The sequence below is a fragment of the Nothoprocta perdicaria genome, unplaced genomic scaffold (assembly GCF_003342845.1).
Source record: "Nothoprocta perdicaria isolate Ctin4 unplaced genomic scaffold, notPer1 scaffold_14, whole genome shotgun sequence".
Classification (NCBI taxonomy): domain Eukaryota; kingdom Metazoa; phylum Chordata; class Aves; order Tinamiformes; family Tinamidae; genus Nothoprocta; species Nothoprocta perdicaria.
The window spans coordinates 7,711,745-7,729,104 of NW_020454538.1; the positions used below are offsets into that span (position 1 = coordinate 7,711,745).

General features: G+C 37.8%; 1 protein-coding gene across 3 annotated transcripts in view; it reads right to left on the reverse strand.

Moving 5' to 3' along the window:
- Positions 1-17,360, reverse strand: part of SLC2A9 (solute carrier family 2 member 9) — a 106,527-nt gene that overhangs the window by 19,189 nt on the left and 69,978 nt on the right. For all 3 annotated transcript variants that reach the window (XM_026034190.1, XM_026034191.1, XM_026034192.1), the window contains exon 12: positions 17,241-17,316. In XM_026034190.1, coding sequence (XP_025889975.1) covers positions 17,241-17,316 — 76 coding nt within the window. The remainder of the gene's footprint in view (positions 1-17,240; positions 17,317-17,360) is intronic.

Here is a 17,360-nt window from a genome sequence, read left to right on the forward strand (position 1 = left end):
TCTCTGTTTTAAGCATTTAAACATGTTACTCTGAACAACCAAGAACATATTAATAGAGACATCTTTCTCTCAAAACTCTCTGTAACAATCCTATCTTATCTCAATAAGGTAAAAATACCACTAAACATATATTCATCCATTGGGTCTTCTCCCTGTGTGTTCCACTTGATTTATGTTCTTATCTTTTGCACTACTCTTTGAACAGGCACTGCTCATTCACTTACTACTGGATGGTTGTGAACACCGAATAGCGACAGAGGCACTTGCATTCGGTGATACTACACTCAAAAACACTTTCCATTGCCTGCTCTGAGATAACACTCTACAAATACATAACAGGACATGCAAACAATACACGGCACCAGATATGGCTCCTTCTCTGATCTTGCACATGCAGAAAGAGCTAATGCATAAGCTGGGATATGTATCATTAAGCATCACGCCGCACCATCAACTAGCAGGACTTCTTGTGAGGAATATCTACAACGGTAGTAAAGGCTTCAGCTGACCATTGTGCCGCAAAGACTCCAGTATAATTTATACAGTAAGCTCTACAGAGCAAATACATCTACTTACTATTATTTTATGCATCAGAAGCAGACATAAGAAGAGCTTAAGATACCCAAGTTACAATTCTGTCTTTCCCTCTGAATTCTGCGACCAAAAACAGTATTCATCTGTATGAGCTCAACAGCCCTTTGAACACGTATAATGAGCAGCTGAACAGGCAGAACTGTTATTGAAATTCTTATCAACCCTTGGTAGTTTCCTGAGCTGATTCTTTTTTTCCCCATACACTTGGGATTTGGATTCATATCTTAAGATCTGGCAGGCAAAACAACAATCATATCTGCTCTGCCAGTATCTGTTTTAAGCCTCACGTGCCATGTGAGCAAGCTGTTTGGCAGAGCACTTGGCCCTTGGAGAGAGGAACTGAGGGAATGGAAACATAGAAATCATGCAAGATGATTTATTTATGATCATTTATTCTGTCATGCCTTTGCTGAAGGACGATCTACAGAGGTGTTGCTGTTCTTGTCAGCGAAATAAAAAATGTTGTTCCAGTCCCATACACATTGTACAAGAGAGAAAAGCCAGAGGCAGAAAAGGAAAAAAAGTGTAGAAGAATAGAAACATATCAGAAAGCATAAATGTTATGGAAATAAAAATGCAAGGGCACTTCTTTAAGAAAGGTCCCTTGAAATTCAAATATAATTTCTGGATGTATATTAATCATCACTAAAACTTGATAACAGTTCATCACAAAAGCTCTTCCATTTAATTTAACAAATAATCAATTAATTTAGTGATGATGAAAATAATGCTTTGCAAAGTCAAAAACAAAAGGTGGCAGCTCCCATAGGCTCTTTCAGGTGTTTTGCAGGGGAATCAGCAAGGTGGCACAGACAGACCTCCAGATTTTCAGGTGGCACAAACAAGCATTTCCATAACATCACAAGAGCGACTATAGAGGAATGGTGCAGGAGATTAAATGCAAGAGCCAAAGTGCCTGAGGAGCAAGGGGAGAGGGTAACTGAAGGACAGGACAGGCCTAGCAACACACAGGAAGCTGATGGGAGCAGGTGAGACACTGCTGTGCATCCAGAGCAGCATGCACAGGAGCTCGCTTGGACCTGGGGCACAAGGTGCAAATGGCACCATGAGCAACAATCCTCTGATGAACATCAGAAAACTCCATGGTCAAATAAAGTAAAACAATGCAAAAGCAAGCTGAAAGAAAAACTTATAAAAGCCTTAAGACATAGATACTTTTATTTTTTTATTTGGGGCTGTGCCTGGGACTGAAGGAAGGTGCAATCTGCCTTGACTAGGTCAGTTTGGACCAGGGCACCCAGGCCTGCCCAGGTGCTGCTATTCGATCTGCAGGTTGCAGGCTCCCTCAGTGTCTTCTCAGACCCTCTCAGGATTTTCTGTTCTGCTTTCTGAGTCGTTAAGTCATCACAACAGAATGGCCTATCGTCAATCACAGTCCTATCCCAGGGTGTCTGACTAGGGAAGATGGGTCCGTTCTGACCTACATTCATATACAGATGTTTGGAAACAACAGCCAAAAACGATCTGGCCAATCCATAGTAAATTATAGAAGTGCTTTTCCAAGAACTTTGTCAAGGGTTTTGCAGGCTTAATATGCGTTGGAATGTGGGTGACTGCTGTAGTTGCATCAAGCAGTTAATTGATACTCTTTCTCACAGGGGATGAACCTCGCATTAACAGTCCCCATGGAAGGCTATCCCCATGGAAGGCTATTTTTTTTCAGTGAAATAACTTTCTTTTAGCTTTGATCATGAAAAAAGAAAGCATATATTAGGAGTTCCTGTAGGAGCTTTCAAAAAGGCAGTTTCTGAGCATGAATTTAAAGAGAATTTAATGCATTGACCACAATTACTGTGATTCACGTCTAGTACTTTATTCTTTTCAGCATTGCAGTGAACATAATAGGAAAAAGAGCTCTTAACATAGTGCAGAGCCATTAAAGAAATGCTTTTATACCTGTAAGCATGCTGCTTCTGCTTAAAATTACAAATCTCTCTTATAAGGCTTGTATATCCAGTGTACCTAATGAAACTACATTAAGTCCACATAAAACAGTCTGACATGCACTAATACCTACATACCTGTATTATGAATTTCCTTCCATAATTAGTGAAGCTAAATTTAAAATCAGTATCATTTGCTGGTAAGCATCTAGAACCTCAACCCAATATTTTTTATGCATGAAATTAGATTGATGGAAGAGAAATTATATATATAAATTTATATAAATACCTATTTATATATATATATACACACAATGCTGGTATAGATTATATAGATTTTCAAATATATATGTAATTTTGCATAAATATCAATTGTTGTGTTGATATTTATGCAAACATGTTTACCGTTTTGTTCAGTGAGCAGTTGCATATAAGTGCTGTGTAGCAGAAGTTACACATGGCAGGGTAAAAAAATCAGAATAAAAAAGTCAGAATACAGAGAGCAAAAATCAGAATACAGAGGGTATGAAAAATAAGGAGAAATACTTAGATCTCATTCTAGTTTTACCTAGTCCTTAACTGGGTGTTGAAGTCCTGCAGAACAGTATGGTTTATAAAACGAAACTGTTAAGAAAAATAAAAGCCTCATATCACATCATGAAGACTTATCACATAGATAAAGCACCTCTAAAGGTGACAGAAACGCTCTCCTAAGAATCAGCAAGGCAACTCTCCAAGCCAGTTGCTAATACCTCAACTACTGCTGCTGGAGCCAAGGCTAAGACGCCAGGGACTGGTGTGAGTATGAGCAGCTCCCCAGGCAGCTTCCTACTGGTCCTGTACCAGGTTCAGTGCTCTAAATCCTGCCCTTTTCATCAGGTTTCTGGAAACCTTGAAAGCCCTCATTAGGGCAAGACTTCCCAGCTCTGTGCTTTGAAAGAATGAGTCTTCTGAGATGTTTTGACAGGACAGACAAGTACTTTGCAATAGCTAAAAAATATCTGTGCAGCTTGGGAAAAGATTAAGCAAAACAGCTTTGAACTACAAGGCAAGGTATGCAGAGAAAAGTCCTGCATCCTAATCCTGATAGGACTAGGCAATAAAGCAGGACTTGAAGTGCAGGTGGCTGTTGCTAAGAAGCAACCACACTGAGATAAAGCTCCTGCAAGAAAGCAACCGATAAAGCTGTTCAATATCCTTTAATGAGGGCTAAAAAGGCTGTTAGTTAATTCCCAGTCCTTAACTCATACAGTGGGTTCACCCATGGTGAAAATAAAGCCAAATTTAAACACATGCACAAAAATAGTTAAACTCTGGAGAGTTTTTACATCTCTGTGGCCCTATAGGTAGAATATGAACATTGCAAAATATTTAATTCAGTCTTTAAAGAGATACCCTGTAACCTGCCAGATTATTTTCAATTGCAGATTCTATTTGATAGATTAAAACCCAATCAAATAACAGTGTAACACACTCCACTGTCTGTCAAGAGACTGAAGCGCAGTGTGTGATACAGGGGTACTGACTCAGCTCCACGCTGCCAACTCCGTCTCCAGCTCTTCTCGGCAGGAGAACTGTTGATCTCATCTATCACAGAATTAACCTAAACAGGCACTTGGCTTGTACAAAACACTGTGGCTGATTAACCACATTAATTTGTATCTACTGAAGAGCTGGTCTCCTCTGCCTTTGATAAAGGGCCATTTGAATAAAGCACATTTAAAGCTAAGTCAGTCTGTGGCAAACCATAGAAATAGATTACAAAACAAACAAACACAGATAAGCCTTGAAAAAAAAAAGAGAACATTATTATATTAGTAGCTTTTACTTATTAACCATCCATTTTTAATATGAGTTAGTATGACAAATGTGCTTTGGTTTAGCACCTGTAAAGCCTGTTATAATAACAGCATATAGGAAAGCCTGTCCTGGGGTAATTCTGAAGTCCTTTGGTACAAAGTAAGTTACCTCACTTCAGAACTAATGAATATTTTATATGTATATATACTCTATAGTAACTTCATTAGTTAAAATGTTATTCTTAGTTCTTTGGTAATTTACTCTAAAATGGTTTAAGAATAACAGTAAAGCTAACAAGAAAACCACAGAATATTTCTTTTATATCCTTTTAGGTAACTATGTATAAACCAGATATGCCAATTAATTTTAAAATACAAAAGATGTAATATCTCTGAGCCACCTGATCATGTCTTCTCCACAGAAATTCTCTTCCTCCTGCACGATAATTAGCTCATTTTCCTGGATTTCCAGTTCCACCAGGCAATGCTTTAAAGCAGAAATCTAGTCTTCTCCTGACCAAGTCATTACTCTCTGAAAATTTCCTTAATGAAGACGGAAACCTCACTACATAACAAAAGAACCCCAGCAAGTTCAGTACTTTTAACATTTCATTCTTTATCACTTACATACTTCTAAACACAGCTGTTTATTTGGAAGACTGAATGTCTTCAATTTTTCATTCTTCCTTTCCCGCTCCACAGAATCCTGTGCATCCTTTGAAATCAGTCATCTCTGACAGCACAAGCTTTCTCACTGCATCTGAGACATGAAACCCAAAAGGGGAACAAAAATCTCTTCATTCCAATCTCTATCTCATCTTATACTTCAGAGTCACTTTGAGCTTTGCTTGCTCTTCCAGTGCAAAGTGTCAATCCAAAAGTTATTTAGTGGCATGCAAGTTATTATCACATCTTGTTTCAATTATCCTTATTCGCTTGTGTCTTCTTATCACAGAGAGTAGAAAGCACTCCTGACTACTACCAGCTTTACTAACAGTATTTAGGGAGTTCAGCATGAATTCACCAAGGGGAAATCATGCTTAGCTAATCTGAGTTCCATTCTACAATGGAATGATTGGCTGGGTAGACAAGGGGAGAGCGATGGATGTTGTCTATCTGGATTTCAGCATGACTTTTGACACCATCCCTCACAGCATCCTCTTGGACAATCTGTGGATGTGCAGGGTAGATTAGAGGACAGTGAGGTGGACTGAGAACTGACAGCATGGCAGAGTTCAAAGGGTGGTGATCAGTGGCACAGAGTCAAGTTGGAGACCTGTAGCTAGCGGTGTTCCCCAGGGGTCTGTCCTCAGTGCAGTCTTGTTCGGTTTATTCATCAATGACCTGGATGAAGGGACAGATTGCCCCCTCAGCAAGTTTGCTGATGATACCAAACTGGAAGGAGTAGCTGATACCCCAGAGGGTTTTGCTGCCATCTGGAAGGACCTGGACAGACTCGACAACTGGGTGGTGAGAAACTTTAGGAAAATTGATGAGGGCTAGTGCAAGGTCCTGCACTTGGGGACGAATAACCCCAAACACCAGCACAGACTGGGGACCAACTTTCTGGAGAGTAGCTCTGCAGAGAAGGACCTGGGTGTCATGGTGGATGATAAGTCGACCATGAGACAGCAGTGTGCCCTGGTGGCCAAGAAGGCCAAGGGGGTCCTGGGGTGCATTAAGAGCAGCATCTCCAGCAGGTTGAGGGAGGTGATCTATCCCCTCAGCCCTAATGATGCTGGAGTACTGTGCCCTGTTCTGGGCTCCACAGCACAAGAGGGATGTGGAGCTGCTGGAGAGAGCCCAGTGCAGGGCTACGAGGATGATCAGGGGCCTGGAACATCTGCCCTATGAGCAAAGGCTGAGAGAGCTGGGCCTGTTCAGTCTGAAGAAGGGAAGGCTGAGGGGGGACCTCATCAGTGTCTATAAATACCTCAAGGGAAGGATTAAGGAGGAGGGGGCCGGCCTCTTTTCAGTGGTGGTCACCAACAGGACTAGAGGAAACAGCCACAAACTGAAGCACCAAAAGTTCCACAGGAACTAAAGGAAAAACAGTGAGGGTGACAGAGCACTGGAACAGGCTGCCCAGAGAGGTGGTGGAGTCTCCTTCTCTGGAGATCTTCAAAACCTGCTTGGACACAGCCCTATGCCACATGCTCCAGGTGACCCTGTGTGTGCAGTGGGGTTGGACTAGAGCTCTAAATGTCCCTTCCAACCTTAAAGATTCTATAATTCTATGGTTCTATGAGTTCAAATATGACTGCTTTGATCACCTTTCTTGTCAGTCACTTGATTTTATCATCTCTTTTTAGCTCAGTCCACTAACTTCATCTTCTTGTTTGATCTTGCATTAAGCATCTCTCACTTTGCTCATTCTAAGTCTTTTCCATATATTCCAAAAACCATATTGCTTCTGACAACTGTTCAGTTTTCAGCTCCCAAATTAAGTCTTTAGTCCTCAAAAGTGATATCAATCCAAAGATAACCTATGTGTAAAACTGAGGTAAAACTGATGCTCAATAACATTGGAGGGAATTTGTTCTTTTGTGGGTTTTTTTTTTATGTGTGTGTTTTTTTTCTGCCCTGTAGTAGCCCAGCCCATTAATATTAAACTTCTACTGTAGCACTAATAATTAGAGGGAGGTATACTTCTTTCTTTTGCCCTACCACTCTTATTTTGTATATTTACTAGCGAACAAAATACAACTCAAAAATACACTCATTTGTAGCTATATGTTAATGGTCTATTAACCATATCTATCATATCTTCAGACTCTCCTTACCATATCAGAACCTTAATTAAAGCTTGAGTTTCCATTTTTCTGTTTCAATGTGGAGAAAATAATTTCTTTATTGAACTATGACTAAGAGTCTTCATGGTATAATTCATTTTACAACGATCCTCAGTATCATTAAAATAATTATCAGACACTGATTAAAATTAGTTCTATTAATATTATGTTATTAAAAATAGTAATCTTAAAAAGAGCATATTTACATTAGTAAGAGTACAGAATTGTCCCTTACATGTTCAGCCACTATACAGATAGCAGTATACAGTACAGATAGCAGTACTGTGGAAATACCCGAATTAAGGATTCACAGGTTAGAATAGTACTGAGGTAAGTGAAAATATTCCTACAGTCACATCAATATGACAGGATTAAGGGGAAAAAAAAATCTAGCTAACTTAGTCTTATTACTTCTACAATAATGTACTTGAAGAAAATATAAAGTCATCAGACATGATTTCCCTGTCATGAATTCAGGCTGACAGTCCATTAGCACGAAATGCTGCTGGTTGTGATCTCTACGCAAGCTGAAAAAGTCTTAAAAACTCAGTGTGACATGTCAGGCTTTCCTCATGAAATATTTTAACAAAGAAATTAATCACCATAGCACTGCACAACTATGTCATTCCATAGTTGCATTCATCCTGAAGGATCCCAACTGTAAAAACAGTGTGAATCAAATTTTCGGGGAACTTGGAGTACATGAGTCTTTCTCCCTGTCCTTCTTCCTCCGTTTAAAATGGGTAACAGACCAAGTCCTCACCATTTTTGGTTTTTGGAAAACATCCAGGGCCCAGGGCCTCACATTCTAGTCATTAAAAATATACACATATTTTATGGAGAGTAGTAGAAGTGCAGCTACATCAGCCAATAACCAAAACAAGGTATAGCAAAAGGCACTATCTATTTGCCACCAAACATGGAGGAGAACAAGCAGAGATGCCCACAGGTGTCCTCCACTGAAAATCCAAACTATTTTTTTTTTTAAAGAGCAACATGAAGAATTTAAATCTTCCTGATGAAGAGGAAGTAGTTCAAGCCCCCCCAAAAAAAAGATGGTCTAAAGAGACAAAAAATACTTGAGAGAACTTAGAGGTTGAGCGAAACCTTCACCCCTGACAACTAATGCCTCATACTTTTCATCTGTGCATAATATTAATAGAATATTTTTAACTATTCTTTTGAAATTACGTAACAATTAACCACAGTTTTATAATATTGATATTAGCAGCACCATACCTTAAAAAATGAAAAGAGCAACACAGAGTGCAGAGCAAAACCACATAGACACCTTCAACTGCTCTACTATTCACAATGGAGAATAAGAGGAATAAATAAATGAAGAAAAATCCAGATGTTTTCAGATGTAATAAAATAACTAAGCCATAAATAATAGCTGGCTAAACCGTGTGGTAAGCATGCAACTGTTCTTTATTCTGTTGAAGACTTTCCAACAGATGATTCCTTTAAGGTGCCAAAATATCATTTTGACTTGCAGCTTAATTACATCCTTCCTGGCTTTAGAAAACCAAGTTTTCATATCCACATGAAAGTTAATGCCAAGTTGGTTACAATGAGGCAAAGCAATTGCTGACTCCTGAATAAGGTCGCCTAAATTCAAACTCCATCTCAAAAACTCCCTGAGCTGAAGTCGCCTGGAATGTGCTCTGGGGAAAGCACGGCCTGTTTTCATGTTTCTCTTCAAACTTCTGCTACTAGCACAACAATATAGTAACCCAGGCAGCATCATGGTACAACCCTCCCATACCGGTTCTTACAACCCAGAAAGTTTATTAAATTCACATACTAAAGAGCATCATTGGTTCTTTCAACTGAGTGGAAGAACCATAGCACAGAGGTACTAAAGGCTTTCTTTTTAAGCCCTCCACAGGAAAACATAATTTACAGGCAAAATTGGCAACCTTGGCTGGAACTGGATTTATATAAATAATGCATTACAATGTAATACTACCATATATACTGAGAATTTAGAAGACATTTTGGTGACGGGGTAGAAAATATTAGCCAGTAATCAAAGCCAGTACAGCTGTTTCTATAAAACAGAGTGTTCCCCCCAAAAAATGTAGTTTCCAGAGGAGAACAGATAGCATCTGGAGATTCAAAGGGACCAATTGCTTGCGCTGTCAGACACTTACTGTCATGTCCTTGCTCATGCGTTTGTACTTCTGAACTATTTTTCCCCTAAGGACTCCTACTGCTGTTAATTTAGCCTTCCATGTAGGAGGTTGCCTCCCAAGAAACACTGTCTAGTCCCTAAAGCAATTATTCGCTGTATATAGACATTAAATATTAACATTTAAATACTGTCCAACTAGATTAGCCAAAAAAGATGAGATGAACTTTGAACTTTTCTTTGGTGTGTGGTGCGCCTAGGCAAAAGGAAAATCAGTTTATTTTTATTGTTCTACAATTATTGCATCTATGGTTCTACATATTAATTAGTTTGAATTTTCTAAGTGTGAATATTTCAAACTAATTCAAAGAAGAAACAGCCCTCTCTGACATGTGCATGGTCCTCGTAAGAGCATTTAAAAGAGCCCAGAATAGCTTTTTACTAGGATCTCTGTATTTCATCTCCATTAATCTGATCAAAGTATCCAAAATATTTGAGCAACATTTTAATATATCTCTTTATGAGTACGTGATGCTCTAAAATACAGAAAGTCTTGGGGTTCTGAACAATTAGCAAGTAATTAACTGCCCATCATGAACACTTGAAACACTATGAACACTATGAAAATCTACTGTTAAATTCATGGGAAGGAAATTCATGAATTTCCCTACTTCATCTCCAAGGCACAACATCCAGTAATTCCTTTATCCTGTGGATACCATTATCTTTTCAATTCTTTACTGTTCTCCCTTCTCTTTGGAGGGTCCATTCAGAAGCTCCAATCAAAAGTTCTGAACATCCATTCAGAATTAAAATTTTTGACTTCAATAATAAAGGCTGTTTATTTACTCTGCACTGCTCTTTAGAGAGAGAGGAATTCAAATAAACATAAAACATACTCATCCCATATATATCTGTGCTGGATTATGCTGTATTTAATATTACAAGGGATATTTTCTCTCACCACCCCCCACACCAAGTTTGACGAAGCTTCGCCCACATTGAAAGCAAATCTAGTTTTAATTCTTAACAGCCTCAAACTCAGTTTGTTCATTGAAAGGCAACAAAAAAGAAATTCTCATGTGAAGCCTTTCAACTTCCCTTCTTTCTATCTTCTTGATTTAGCAAAAGTAGTTGAAAATACTTCTATCCCCAAGTGTAGGCTGCAGCTTTTCTATTGCCAGAGATGAATGGAGCAGGAATAGTAAATCAGATTCCCTGCTGCCATGGTTCATGGCACACTCTATAACATAACTTAAAGAAATTGCTTGCTGCATTAGCAGGGCAGGCTGTGATTGTTGGCAGCTGGAGGCTGAAACACCAGCCCAAACGCTGCCCGTGCTGTATAGATGATGCTCGGGTGGATGAAGACAGACATCCCCAAGAATTATCCTTACTGAGACAAATTTATGGCACATCTTGCATAGTAATTATGCATCTTCAGGTTATTATGAGCCCTCCCAGATCTGAATTATAACTCACACTCTTGGAGTATTTTATCTTTAACTGCTTTTACAGAAGCATGTTTTTAATCTATTGGTCTGTCTACAAAAACCTAGCAACTCTTAACTGACCTAACTTTTTTCTTTTTTAATAGCAAGGAAAAATAAAGGTTACTTCTGCACAGATACCCTTCTCCTCTGATGCAGCAACTATTTAACATTATGAAAGGCTGCTGACTTGCAGGAGAGATTTAAGAGCCCTCTAGCTTGCAGGATGAAAGGCACTGCTGGACAATTGCTGTAAACTTTCAAATATGTGGCTCTAATTAAATATGGGTTTGATTACTTGTAAACCCACAATAATGGGTCAATAAGCAAAACCCATATTAAATATGGGCTTGATTACTTGTTTATAAGCTCATACCTTCTGGTTAAAAGGACTAGGTCTTTTTTCCCCACCCTTTGCAGGACCCTTGCAAGTACCTTCTCCAAGCGCAGTGGGGGAATGCCCATGTGACAGGGTCAGGTCCATGATAAACACTGACACCCCACCCCAAGGGAAGGCATAAAACTGCTCCGATGGAGCTTTCAAATGCCTGTTTCAAACACCCGTACTGATACTGCCCTTGCCTGCACCCTGGTGCATCTACATGGGCCCTCTCACACCCCTGCTTGTGTTTCAGATCCATGAAAAGATGGCTTTTGTTATTTTTTTAAAATTTATTTTTATTTTTTTTCCCACCCCAATGGCATTTCAGATTGAACAAACCTTATGACTTCAGGGGTGACCCTTTTCTCACAACTGCTCTGCTGTCAGTACCGCTGAACATTGGCATTCAGGGTAAGTGCAGCCTGATTTAAACTTTAAATACCAGCTTTTTTTTTTTTTCGTGCACCTCAGGCTACAACAATGATTTCCTCAGAGTTTTCTGATAACAACTTCATGATGCCAATTGAATACATGTTGAATATGCCACTACCGTGTTTCTATTGCATCCATATAGAGCTGTACCAGTATCCTCCGCAAACCATAGCAAGTATTATAAGACTCAGTTACAAAACAGAAAAGAAAAATCTTTTCTTTCCTTAGAAAAGAAAAAAGGCAAAATACAAGCAAAATAAAATTTGAAATGGTCTAGTTTGTTGGTGTTTTAGTTCTTTCTGCAAATACAGGACTAAAAACAGCATTTGCAAAATAAAACTACCATAAAATAAGTGCTTTCTTAAAAGTTCATCATACCAAAAGTATTATTACTTTTGCATTTCTGTGATAACAGCATGACTGGAAACATACTTGACCAATGCAATTTTGCTCTTCTTAAGTATACTCAAAAAGTTCATAAGCATGAATTGAATAATAATCACATTGATCCATTGTATTTGATCCAATGCACATTAAATTTGAACTTTCACAAACGCTACTGAAATCAGTAGCACTTCTTTTAAAGAAAAAGCACTATTCATCCACCAAAATTCTTAAAGTATTTAGGACCAGGATAACTACAGTTATGACAGTACATAATATAAGGCAGCAAAGTTGGAAACCCTGCAACTACTGTGTAAGGACCATCAAGAGATTCACACTGATCTAAAACGGCAGCTGGGAATTAAACATGTAAATTAAATCGTCTTTTACATAATGACCAGCTAGATTTTTGTAAAATGAAGATTCCATTTAATGGACGCTCTTCCACTTTATGTAGAAGACTTATCTTGGACATAAAACAACGTAAGACTGCATTGGATTATCTGGGTCCAGTCCAGTCCTCTCCAGGTTCACATAGTAGTCCATATGGTCCTTTCATGAATGTATTAAGCTGATTTGTTTAGTTTCTCCCTCACTGATTTCACCGAGAAACTGTTTTTCTAGTAGTTAGGAGTTTTCTTCCAATTTCTATTCTAAATTTAGCCCTGGCTACCTGGTACCTTAGTGGGTCTTTTTGTTGTCTTTTAGCTGCAATATTTGCCTTCAACTTATATAGAGTATTCCTGTCCCTTTGTCTGTGTATTCACAGAAATCATATTTTCTACTGTTTCTTTACTATACACTATAAAGCTTTCCTGTATATTTTCATATAAAAATCTTTCTATTATCCTGACCTTCCCAGCAGCCATTCTTTGCAGCCTTCGTGTCCAAACTGCTATATGAGCAATTCTGCATTCTAATACTCAGCAATAAGTCTTCGTCTCAGAGATGATGACATGACACACGACAACAAAATGACTACTTTTCGTGTCATACTGCAGTGAATTTCCACACGACAATATGATCTGTTAGGTCTGTATGATATTATGTATTATCTGTATAACAATATAAAAAGAGCATGCTTTACCGTGTTAAAAAAAAAAAAAAACAGCCTTTCAAATGAATTAAAAATAGATAAAACAAATAACTACAGAAGATTTTCAGGTGACAGATGTCACCTACATTTTCTGCTTTACCAGCTGGCATTTTCAGTTTTCTTAAACTCTTATCCTGTTCCTTAGTTTATTTGACTTTTTTGCTCTGTAACTGCTAGACATTTCCTACTACTAGAAATGAGTAAATTGTGAAAGATGAAGTGAGAATTGATGAAATCTCCAATCTCAGACCTGAACTGCTAATAATATAATACAAATTTCCGCAGAAAGATAGCCCAAATTATGATTAAGTTAAGGATATAAAAGCATTCCAATAGGTTCTGAAGCTTCTACCACCACTACTGATTGCTGTAACTGAAGCAGTTGCTTCTCCTTTCTCAGGGCTCTAAAGGATGCTTGAAGAATGTGCCATGAAGGAAGGAACATTAATGCACATCTGCTTCTGTGCATTTGCAACTATGGTCAAAGGACAGGCAAAACAAGCACTACTTGCATCTCTTAGGACAACAATAGCACTTTGGGTGCTATTTTTGCTAAAATATTTTTTATTTATTTTTATATTATTTTTTGACAGAATACTTTTTCAATGACTGAAAATGGCAAAGGAAGGATTACTTCCATGCCAGATCTTCAGTAGATGCAGTAGATGCAGTGTACATACATATTTATAGGCACGTTTTTGTTCACCTGGCAGAATCAAAAATCCCTTCTTTGTACAGCCCCTGTTGTGCTGTGCAAAGGCACAATAGGTGAACATACAGAATCTACACTTTTCTTTTTTAAATCAAATTTTAATATAGTTTTCCTGAAACAGGAAAGTATAGTTCAGTATGGTAATATTCCATGAAGCAGAAGCCATATGGATTTAATTGAGCAATTGGCGATAACTGCTTTTAGAGGGCTTTTCTTTTTTTTTTCCTTAAATAATATCACTCCAGGAAAAAGTTAAAGAATTAAGACATTTCTTATGTACCTAAGTTGATCTATCACTAAATTTTCAAGGAGTCGCACCCTGTTTACTCAGGAAAGGCATTCCAAATAATGTATTTGCTCATGACACCTAACCCAAATAGTATGCATGCTTTGCAGAGATATTAAAAATATTTTTTCCTAACTTTTTCTCTGATTTGTTTTCTGCATTTTTTTTCTTGTTGTTTCCTTATGAACCAGGACCAATCTTATCAGTCCTGTCTACTTGCACTTTTATTAACTAAAGTTTTTTTTCCTTTGAAAGTATTTCATGTCCAAGGTACAGTCAAGAAAACATTTACTTGAAGTTTCTGCTTTTTCCCTTGGGGTTAAAAATCTAAAATTACTTGCTAGAACATTTCCATAATCAAAAATAACCTTGGAAAGTGGTAGGTTTCTCTGCAACCAAATTTCTTTATTTTGTATAAAGCCAACCAAACAAGCACAATGAAACAAATATCTGGAACAGCACAGCTTCCTCATCTGATAGAGCAATAAGCTATTTTTGAAGGATTTTTTTTTATTCAGGTCTAGATTGGTGCTGAGCATATGAGTATATATGAGTATATGACTATTTTGAACATAAGAGTCCCTTCCACTTTTAGTAAATACATGAAAGCTTTCTGATGCATGTCTTTTGATATTAATGAGGAAATAACAGATCACATATATGCCTGGGCTGCTACCCGTATTACAGTTTCAGTGCTTGGTAATATCACTGAAAAAACTTCTGCAAGCTGAAAACCTGAGTTCAGAAAAATGAAACAAATTTAAAACCTTAGTTTATAGTAACATCTGATCCTAAATGTCAGGAGTAGATGGAACTAATCCATATGCTATTCTCAAAGTGGTAGACAGTACAATATTGAAGACATATTCCTACAAGTAGCTCCAACAGAGAAAATGCTGCATTTTAAAGGCAGTTTTATTAATTATTATTTATATTTTACAGCAGTATGAGACAACTTCTCCACATTATTTACCATTTTCAGATGACATAATTCTTATACCAATACTTCAATGAATGCAAATTGAATTCATTCTAGAAGAAGATCTGTATTTGCAGATTCATTACAAACTATGTGGGATTTACTCTGAAAGGATGCTCACAAGCTCCAAATATCTACAAGAGGAATTTGATGAGATTCTAATCTCTTGTAGAGAGAGACAACACAGTAAGAGAGTAGAAAGTAGGTCTCTCAAAGTAGAGAGACCACAACAATAGTACTCGTTTAACCAATATAAACAAGTGACCCACAAATGTTACCCCAAGTGACCCGTGCTAAAAATACTAAAAAGTGGCACCCTGATGATAACAAATATTGGTTAATTCTACTGGGGAAAATAGTATTTCCTAAGCAAAATAGTTGGAAAGTTATCTCAAAGCTTCAGTTGTGTCTGAATAAAGTACCAGAGTGCTTGCTCCAAGAGAATACTGTACTGAAATTTTCCTGCTGTGAGATTATCGTAAGTCTGAGAAAACAAACCAACAAACAAAAATGATAAGAAACAGCCATTCAGTCTGGAAAAATCTGGGTATGATATGGTGAAAAATTACAAGGTGACAAAAAACTTGGGAAGGGAGGAAGATGACCAATTCTTCCAAACTAAGACCAAAGAGCATCACACCAAGGAAAACAAAAGATATGGTTATACATATGACAGCTACTGGTCATGCACATTTCTTGCCCAAAGGATGTCACAGATGGAAAAACATCTGGAGGTGTCTCACATAACTTATCGCACAAAGCAGGGTCAGGGGTGAGGTAAGGTCAAGCTGCTCAGTGCTCACCCAACTGAGTTATGAAAATCTCCATACTTGGAGATTGCACAGGTTAGTTTGGCAGCCTGCTTGACTGCCTATATATCCATATAGTCGCTCTTGTTTGAGCCTCTTGTCCCTCATCTTCCCACCATGTCATGTTCTCAGTCATTACTAAGAACATCTGAACACCCGCTGGGAAGGTGAAGAAGCCAGCTACATACCTAAAATAACTTAATGTCGTTTGGCTAAAAAGCAAAGGCCACAATGAAAAAAACACATAGGGTGATATAATCTTAAGGTTTTTTTGTAGAAAGCAACTAAGTAATATCGAGAAACAGCTGGTCCAGTCTTGCATATATGTGTGGACATACTGTTTCAAAACAAGGGTGAAATACATTAGAAATTCTGAAGAGTGTCAGTAAAAGAAATGAAGTTAAGCAAAGAAAACCAGAATCCATTTACTGGAATAGTGAGACAGAAGGGAAATGCAGAGCACTTATTTTAAGATGCTGGTGATATATCATAGGAAATATCAAGCTGCAAGTTCTAAAAACTGTGGAACATATTGGAAATATGGGATAAAGTACTCTACAAATTCTCTTCAAGAGTTTTGTGAAAGAAACAGGTAGGTGCTGAAAGTTTCTGTACTTGCTTAAATTGTTTAAACTTAATTTGTTAAAACACTGAAAGGAGAGCTTTCAAAAGGAATAGAGCTGCTTGCGCTTTCTGAATACATCCTTTTAAAAGAATTCCCAGTCTAAATAACACATATCAACAATGCTGAAAACTCAACTTAATCTGTCTTTACAAAGAGAAGGAGGTGAGGAAAAAGAACGATTTTCATAAGGCATTTATGTTCCAAAATTAAGTGCATTAATCAAGAATGGGGAGATTGTATGTTTCTGGTCAAGTCTATTTGACTCCTACCTTCTTCCAGTTAGTCACCACACACATACATATATACGAATAAGTATAGGAATGACAGCCTATTTTCCCAGGAGCAAGGAGAAATGTGAATATTTTGGTCTTTTCCAGGTCTCCATCTAAAGTAGCCTAATTTGTAGTCATTTTCAAAATATGATTCGTGGCATTACAGCTATGTTTAGACTTGCACAAAATACCAGTAACTCTTCATTTCTATTAATAAATCACAATCAATTAATTAGATCACTTCAGTGCTGAAGATGTGTAAGCAGATGATTAATGATCAGTGTCTAATTCATTATAAAGGAAAGAGACATCTGTGGTGGCCAGCAAACACCAATAAACCCCTGACAGCTAAGTGGCAATGCATGCACCTGCAGATTTTAAACAGAAAGCTACTTTGTGGATCTATTGTGATTACTTTATGGCCTTAAAGTCCACACAATCTTAGGCTGAGTGTAAAATAACATTCCCTCTTGCAAGTTGTTAATGTATTGCCAGTGCAGAAGTTCACGCTTTGGTGTAGAGAGAAACATGAAAAAAAACAAACACATACCTGGTCCAATGCAGAATGATGCAATAATTGCAAGAATGCAAGCTATGCTGAGGTAAGGAAGCCAGTGCACTTTATCCTGGATAGAAAAAAAAAAAAAAGATACTCATGTTAGGGGGGTCA